At 47.2% G+C, this 8,968-nt stretch overlaps 1 protein-coding gene across 1 annotated transcript; it reads left to right on the top strand.

Annotated features, from left to right (window-relative positions):
• Window positions 1-1,158: 1,158 nt before the first annotated feature.
• On the top strand, window positions 1,159-3,163 carry LOC138467386 (zona pellucida sperm-binding protein 3-like). The gene is made up of 6 exons (XM_069607728.1): window positions 1,159-1,318; window positions 1,617-1,737; window positions 1,824-1,915; window positions 1,996-2,087; window positions 2,172-2,285; window positions 2,975-3,163. Exons 1-6 carry the CDS (start codon window positions 1,251-1,253, stop codon window positions 3,007-3,009), a joined length of 522 nt encoding a protein of 173 aa, XP_069463829.1. The 5' UTR covers window positions 1,159-1,250; the 3' UTR covers window positions 3,010-3,163.
• Window positions 3,164-8,968: the final 5,805 nt, after the last annotated feature.

Here is an 8,968-nt window from a genome sequence, read left to right as displayed (position 1 = left end):
CGCTGCTTTCGACCAAGGGACTCTCTGCATGTAGCAGCCCCATTGTGAACATAATTCTGCTGCTGCCAGCTTGTACAGCATTCTACCCCAGTTATGTTTTCTTTGCATAAAACCCAGCACACATGACTGGCGCTGGACTTGCATGTTTGCTGCACACCCCTCCACTCCTGGCCGCGTGTTCCCACCAGGGCAGCAACCTGATCCCTGATGGATGGTCCTAGTTCAGGGTACCTTTGCTATTGAGTGGAGCCATGAATGGGGACCACACAGGTGGGCAAAGCACTCCACCAGATCTAATGGCAATCGATCCTCTGACGTGGTCTCCAATGTTTAATGGCATGTGTGCTCAAAGAAAGGCCATGGAGATTCGCATGGCGTGTGCACAGAACTGGCCTGTTTTGCTGCCACCAATAAGCCTATACAATTTTGGCATGGGGTAATGTTGAGGGGCTGTCTACCATTTGACTATATAGGCGTGTCAGTAGTTAATGCCATTTTTGTGTTGGTTCTGCGCATCCCAACATGAGTCTCCAGTCAATGTGGGGTTGCATTAACGGTCAATAAGGTTGCAGATGGGCAAAGGGGGAGAAAGTGGCCTGATCATTGGGGTACCACTCCTGGAACAACGCATTCCACCCCAGTCATGGGCAGCCCATGTGAAGAGGGTTTCTAAATCTGTTGTGGGACTAAGGTGCCCAGATGGAACACCTGAGCAGCATGCATTCTCCTGTAGTGGGCAAAACCAACCTGCAGGGTGAAGTAGGTACTATTTTTCGTGATGTTACTTCATATGCACATTTTCCTTGCCAGCCTGGCTTCTTCATTGCTGGGGGCACATGCTTTATATTCTTGGGTTCAGAACAAACCTATAGGAGCAGCAGAAAGGGAGTGGGTTATCTGGGCACCTAGAGTTGGTGGTCTTGCATGTTGGCTCTTTGGTGCTTCAAATGTACTCATCCACAAGTGCTGATGGGTCACTGTGCTTTAAAATGCATAGGCTTTTGGAGTGCCGTGAGGGTAAGGACTAGAAACTGCACAACTTGATTTTGGGTTGATGGTATGTGTTGTGACCATTCAATTGGCATTGTGTTTAGGCACGTGGCTGCCCTTTCGCTCCCACCTTGACTTCCCTGCTCTTTTTGCATCTTACCTGTCCAGGTGACTGGAGTGCTCCAAGGCCCAGCAGCATTTTCCAGCTTGGAGATGTCTTTAACATAGAAGCCTGAGTCCAGACAGGCAGCCATGTGGACATGACTGTTTATGTTGATGGCTGCGTGGCGTCTTCCAGTCCCAGATATGACATCATTGCATCCAATGGGTAAGAAGTGGCCATGCCGGGTGATATCCTGCAAACCAGGTATGACCCTATGCAAGGTCAGCTAATGTCACCTGAGTACGCTGGGTGAGGACTCAGCAAGTCTCCCTCACACAATAGTGTTTCTCTAAGTGGTGTCCCGACCAATGTGAGGCAAAGAACTCTACACCAGCAGTCTGAACACGTGTTTAATTCATGGGGATTTGGCCTAGTGTCGATTGTGTTGGTGGAAGGATTAATGAGCAATGCTCAATTATGTACCTCCTCAAGCCCCCCTCTAATTTTCTGTCATGATGTATAGGTGCCTGGTTGATGGCAAGCTGTCTGACTCTGCCTCCTCGTTCATCTCCCCGAGGCCCCAGACAAGCACGCTTCAGTTCACGGTGGATGCTTTCCGATTCATTGGCGATGATCGCCATGTGGTGAGTTGCCCCCCCCACCCCCCCCGCACCTACTTAGGGCTTGAGCAAGTTTCAGCCACTGGATAATATTTGTGTTCTTTCTCTAGATTTACATCACCTGCAGCCTGAAGGGTGTACCCGTTGGCAATGGACCGAGTGCCGTGGACAAGGCCTGTTCCTTCAGCAAATCTTCCAACAGGTGAGACTCTGACAGTAGCCCAGGCAGTCACTCCCAGGGAATCTCACTATAACAGCCTTTTTTTGTGTGTTGTTCCCCAGTTATGTGGCACTGGAAGGTTCCAGCAGCATCTGCAGCTGTTGCGATTCAGGAAACTGTGTACGGTTCAAGAGGGACGTCCTTTCCAAGCCCGGTAGGTTGACCAACTGGTGGATCACCATCTGAAGCAGCCCCATCTGCAGCAGTTATTCATTTTCTGTGTATTTATTAAATGCAGCCCTCCTGCCAGTGGAGTCAGAAGTAGCTGTCATTGGCCCCATCGCCATTCTGGGAGGAGTGACTTCCAGGAGTGCTGAGCCTGGGTCTGACTTCTTGGGTCTATCCCCGCCAGGTAGTTTTTCTCTAGCACCCCTCTTTCACCCCCATCTTCTCCCCATCAAAGGTTCTTCTGCTGGTGGCCTTAGCCTTGCTATGTCCTATTTCTTAACCCCGCTGCCAATGTCGAGTTTGAGGTGGGGTGACTGGTCTGAAAATGGGGATCAAAGGGCAGAAGGATGCCCTGGTGTGTTCGCCATGTAGTTCTCGAATTGGGTGAAGTGGGAACTGGATCATCCTTTGGGCAGGATCCCTGTATGGTTTATTGGATCTATCACTATATATGTGCCTGTGGGGCTGTCCATTGGAGTGCTCATGCCCATTGACTATGTTTAGCCAGTGTGACTGCCTGAAGGGCAGTCCCACTGATTAGAAGGTTATCCTTGTAGGGTTGATGTATCCCCTTTGTTTTATGGCTATATCTGGTAATTGAAGTATACAGTGGATTGACATGGTCTTAGGCAAGCTAGGGGTTCAGTTATACAGACCATTGGCACTCAGCCCCGCTACTGCAAATCAGGGTGGTTGGATCAAGAGGAACTTGCCTCGCCAGAGTGTCAAGTGGTTGTACTGATGGTCAGGCGGTGTCTGTAGCCATTCCAATATTAGGATTCTCATGGGACAAAACTGCTTCCACCACCTGCGTCTTTTGATCATGGGCCTGAGTGCGTCTTTCAGCTGATCATAAACCTGTCTCTATCACAGGTGCTGAGAAGGGTCCCCGGTCCTGGCGCTGGTAGTACTGGTGATTCTGGCGGTTGTCCTGGCTGTGGTCACATTGGGATCTGTCTTCCTGGTCAAGAAGTGCAGCGCGAGCCAGTCTAAAACCTGCGATCACTATGGGATGAAAACCCTAAGCTAGCCTGGATCAGATCTTAATAAACTTGGGAACGGAACTGCTGTTTGACTGTTTGATTGCATGAAGGCTGAAAGGAGGATTGTCTGCTGCACAGAGCGTCGCGTGTATGAGTGGGCCTCTTCTGGAGTGTGTGTATTTTAGTGCGCGGTCTGTGGAGATTGCTTCACCGGCCCTTTGGTTTTAAAAAAAAAAAAAAAAGTCTTTGGGAGGTATCTGGGATGGATCTGGAGTACTTTGGTCTGGGACTAGTGATTAATTGACCCTGTTCCCTAGACCATGTTGGCTTGACAACTCCATGCAGCCCAGGTATGCCAATTGCGCTGTTGGCAGTGGCACTGTAAAGTTGTTTCCTCTGTGCCTCCCCCTCCCCCACATTAAAGTGCAAAGAAAAGTACAGGCACATTTAATTGGCAATGCTTGTGGTGTATTGGCTGCATCATTGTAAAGGGTGACCTCCGGTGGGAGATGCAGGCATAGTATGTGCCTGCTGCTGACCATGGTCTTTAGGGCTACAGAGCATGTGTCCTGATGGGTGCTGTGCCTTTCCCCTGCCCACTGCTCCAGAAGTAGGGTGTCTAGTGGGGAGGCAACTGGAGGCCAGACCTGGTGACCCCACGCATTGATTGGCGTGCAGTGGTCCCACAGCCCAGCCTTTCATTGCCCTCTCTCTCTCATTGGGTCATGTGGAACTGGTCTGGGTCTGAATGGTGGAGAATTAAACACTGGGGCTGAATGATGATTTGTAATGGCCTGGTATACTTGCACGGCCCCCTACCACCTTCCTCCCCGGCCTGTGTTGGACGTCATCTGGTAATGCGCTGGAACGCTGTTAGTGATGCATGGCCCTGAAGCACTACAGATTGCAGGAAATGGGTGTATCGTTGGTGGCTCAAAATGTCCCAGATCAGGCTGACATGGGCACGCAGCCTTCACACTACTGCTTAAGTGCGGGTCCCTGTTCTCATGGTGGTAAAAAGGTGCCTGAGAATACACCACAGTATTCCCATCTTGCTGCTAGCAATAATGACCAAATGGGTCTAATCTCCTGCGAGGCAGTAACGTGTCTGGGGATGCTTGTGGTCTCGGGCAGAAGGGGTGTGACCAATCGGTTCGGGCTGGACTACCCCTCTAGGGGTGGGGCCAAGCCTGATTTGCATATGGCCTTTCCCCTTCTGTAATGGTTTGGAGGGTTTCCTGGAGCTGTGCCAGAGTTTAAGATGAATTCTAAACCTTCCAGACATAACTGTTCACCCCTCTAGCCCCCCATACCATGGATGACTGCTTTCTATTTGTAGTGGTATGGTCCTACATTTGACTCTGTAGTACTGAGTGTTGAGTATGACCATTTGGACATAATTTACTGCGGGTAACCGAGTCTGGTAAGTCTTTCCGTTTCTCACATCTGACACCATCCACTTCTAGTTCCAAGTTTTTTTTTTTTTTTGTTGGTGTAACCAAATATTGCTTCACAAATTTACATATCTAAATTATTTTTAACATGATCACTATTCTAAGAATTTTTGCTTGCCAATTATGAATCTTCAGCTTTCACTATATGGGAGAGGGCGTAAGGATTTACCATAATTTGCAGAAATAAACCTGTCTCTTGCAGCACTCTAACAACCTTTATCATCAGCACAGTTTCATAACCTGTGATCAATCTCACCCAAAAGTCCTTGCATAACAACCATCACTTGCGGCAACAAGTGCCCCAAGTATTTCTTTGGTAAAGTGCTCAAGTGTCTGGTCTTGCTCAAGTGTCTGGTCTTGCTCAAGTGTCTGGTCTTGCTCAATTGTCTGTTTTTTTGGGTCCTGAAGGCCTACTTCTTACTCCCCACCGCCAGCGGGCGAGGACGGATCCTGTGTGAGCCACACCAAGACGCACTCTAAGAGTTGTTCCTCCATTTGCATCCGGGAATTTCTTAAAGTTTGGAAGGTATCCAAGTCTCTTATCTGTTAGAGGAAAAAGAAGGCGCCACTGTGAGGACCGTGTTTGGATGAAGACAATTGACCAATCTGTTATTAGTAGCGCCCTCTTTGGCTTCCAAGTATTTACTTTGCACATAAGTAGGTGACCTCCTACTCTGTGCTGCCCTCATCCGCACTCGCGGCAGTGAATCCAGGCCTTTTGTATTGAGAGCCTCTGCAACTTGGTCTGGTCCCTTGATTCCAGTACTGTTATCTTGTCCCCTTATAGATTTGGTGCGGACAGAACTACTGTTGGACGAAGGTTTTACTCAGAAAGCTTTGGCTGCGACAGCATTTTTGCTATACAATCCACATTTTAAAAAGTGGGTGTAAAATGCCATACTGTAGAAAGTGGCAAATGCTAAAACTAACCATCAGTCCATTCTCTGTATTTCTGTTAAGGCTACTACTGCATGCCTACATTACAATATTTTTCAGCCATCAGGTCTTCCAAGTACTAACCTAACCTGCCGGCAATAGCTGTCCAAGACTTTCAACAGCACCCTCCTTTCAGTCCGCCAAATTGCCATTTGGCAAAGTAACATGCTATGGTTCTTCAAGATCTCGGAGGTTTTGACAAATGTCATTTCTCAATGCCAGGACTCTGTCAAATGGCATCCTCCACACTGTCCAGTCCCAGCTTTGCTGGGTATGGACTTGGTGATTACTGGGCGACTTTGGGATGGTATATGGTTGACGGTGACTACTCACTCCTGGGTTGCCTGCATCACTCATCCTGGGAGGGCTATGTGCTGCAACGTGATTGCCTGCAAGCAATGGACTTTCCACCTTTTTGGTTCTGCTATATCACACATTGTGGTGTCCCCATGGGACCAACTGTACTGGCTCTGCTGTTTATTCATCCCCAGCACTTCTCCTTTTGTTGCAGCTAATGAGACCAGGGATAATTCAATGGTGGTACAATAACAAAATATGTCTACCCATGGACATCTGCGGTTTTTGGCAGTAATGCCAAATGCATTGAAATTGGCAACCATCTTAAAATGGTTTAGCAACTGGGTATTGTGTTCATGGAACAAAGCTTTGGTCAAATTTTATGACCACCTATCCTGCGCAAGTTCATTGTACTGGGAGTGATCATCCACTTGCAATTTTAATCCAATCCAAAAAAAGAACAGGAGTGGAGTTGCTTGCATTCTCCTTATGAGCGAAGTAATTACGAGGTGACAGGCAGGTGGTACTTTCCATCACATGGCATATGGGACAAATTCTGCCATGCAATTCCTTTTCCCTGCAACTAGTCTGTCACAATTGTATTACAACAACTCAACCTAGCAATTCTAGGTGTGGCCTTAAGTCAGCAGGTCAACCTGTGGCTTGTGATCCATTCCAATAGCGAATCTTTCACCCCATACATGAAATCCCCTCCCCCCCCACCATCATGCTAGCAATTCTCTCACTGAATAACGTGCAGTGTTACTCATGGCTCTTGATGCGAACATGATTAGCTTCTATCAGCCTCTCTCTGAGACAACACAGCACCTAACCCTATACCACTGGCATCCATGGTAACAATTGACTGCCTACCTGGCACCCCTCCCCCCCCCTAATGATACTGTCAATCATTCCTTTATAACATCTCCAATCTAATGTTCCTCCATCCCAGCTTATTTTACATTATTCATTAGAAGCACTCTCATGATTAGTAATTTTAGTAGTGTTCCACAAACTTGTTATAGTATTTGGCTAAACCCCAAAAGGAACACAACTCCTCCTTATTGTGTGGCGAAGGTGCTTTTTTCTTATTATTTTTTTTTTTTTCTTTGCAGATTGGGGAGCAGGTGCAAGTGAATCTAGGTCACCTGGCCTAAGCCCCCCCCCCCCCACCTGGTGCCTTCCTGCTTGCTGCTCTTTTTCACCACTTAGCAAGCCCCGCCCACCTGGTGCCTTCCTGATTGCTGCTCTTTTTCACCACTTAGCAAGCCCCGCCCACCTGGTGCCTTCCTGCTTGCTGCTCTTTTTCACCACTTAGCAAGCCCCGCCCACCTGGTGCCTTCCTGCTTGCTGCTCTTTTTCACCACTTAGCAAGCCATGCCCACCTGGTGCCTTCCTGCTTGCCGCTCTGTTTCCCTATTTAAGGAGCCCTCCAGCTTCTTTTCCTTTGCAGATGGGGAGCAGGTGCAAGTGGATCTAGGTCACCTGGCCTAAACCCCGCCCACCTGGTACCTTCCTGCCTGTTGCTCTTTTTCACCACTTAGCAATCCCCACCCACCTGGTGCCTTCCTTCACCTTCACTGTCTTGTGGCCAATGCTGGATTTGACTTTTATGGGCTTCATTCATTCATTCACTCACAGTGTGTCAGTCTTTCTCAACTCTCATGCTGGACTTCCTTTGCATCATGTACTCATGGTGACCCTAAATCATGCTGTTCCCATCTTCATCTTGTATCCTGGCTTGTAACATTATGTGTTACTACTGACTTCTGCAATTGTATTCGCTCTCCACTCTTGCTTCTCCACTCTATTTGACTGCTTACACTACTTTCTTCTATGCACTTACTCTATCAGAATTGTCCCTGGACCTAATATGATAGCAACCTCGCCTGTTTCCTCCACCCTCCCATCGCTGGTTTTTTTCCTCCCCACCATTCCTCCAGCACTATCTGAAATGTCATCAGGCCTAGTATGATAGTCGCTTGTTTTGTTCCTCCCCTCCCTTTCTGCACCCGTCTCCCTCACCTTTGTTTTTCTCCGGCTGTACCAGAAATGTCGTCACGCCTAGTACGGTAGTCGCCTGTCTGTTTCCATTTCCTTCCCACTCTTCCCCCCCTCCCTTCCTCATCTATGTCTTAGCTCTTGCACTATCTGAAATGTCGTCAGGCCGAGTATGATAGTTAATTTCACATCCTTACTGTTCATGGCCTGTAAGAATGTGGTTGTATTTTTCCCCTGTTCCCTCCCTTGCCTTGAAGCGCTTTGAAACACATTGTGTATAGGCGCTATATAAATAAACTATCATATCATATACACCGAATTGTTAGTTTACAATTGACTTTTTTTTTTTACAATTGACTGCACATATATCGGTTTGGTAATATATAGGGTTTTAGGTTGGGTGGGGGGGTTCCCCCCCCCCCCGCATATGTTACAATTGACCTTCACAATTCGGTCATTTGTAATTCAAACAGTTGTAAAATGAACAATTTGTATACAACCTTTTCGATAGCCTTCATCACCATACATTTTGGTTTGTAACCTCATCTTGACATGTGTCCCAGATACTCTACTTCATGGCTACCAAACTTGCATGTACTGTGCTCAACAGTCAGACCCTTCTCATCCAATCTTTCCAAAACTTTAACCAACCTCTTGTCATGTTCTCCCTTGTCCACATAACCATTATATCATCTTGGAAGACATACCCTATCAACAAATGTGTCATGATCCTTTGAAAATTGCAGCTGCTGAAGCTAACCCAAATGACATCCTAATCATACGGAGTGGCATGATAAAAGTGGTGTAAATCTTGGAATTTTGGTGCAACTGTGTTTAATGATATGCGGCTGACAAATCAATTGTCGATCTGTACTGGCAATTAATCTCTAGCACAAGTAGGGGCTATTTCTCAAAAAAATTATGGCCTTGTGTAATTCCTTCAACACCATATATACTTTCCCATTTGGCTTCCTAGCTACCACAATAGGAAATGCCCACTCAGCATCCACCAATTGCTGCCTCACTTTTCAATCTGGGCAACTCTGTTTTAGCATCCTCTCTCAACACTATGGGTATGGGCTTTACAGGATGTGACATTGGTTGAACTTCCTTCCATTAATTAGGGAACTCTTTCCTCTGACATTTAATTTCACTCTTCTCACAGTTATCTAGTTTTGAGATAAACTCAAGCCACA

This window comes from Ambystoma mexicanum, chromosome 1p (assembly GCF_040938575.1).
Source record: "Ambystoma mexicanum isolate Mex_15411 chromosome 1p, UKY_AmexF1_1, whole genome shotgun sequence".
NCBI lineage: Eukaryota > Metazoa > Chordata > Amphibia > Caudata > Ambystomatidae > Ambystoma > Ambystoma mexicanum.
The sequence above is the reverse complement of the archived record's forward strand: the minus strand, read 5'-3'. Positions and strand labels throughout refer to the sequence as shown.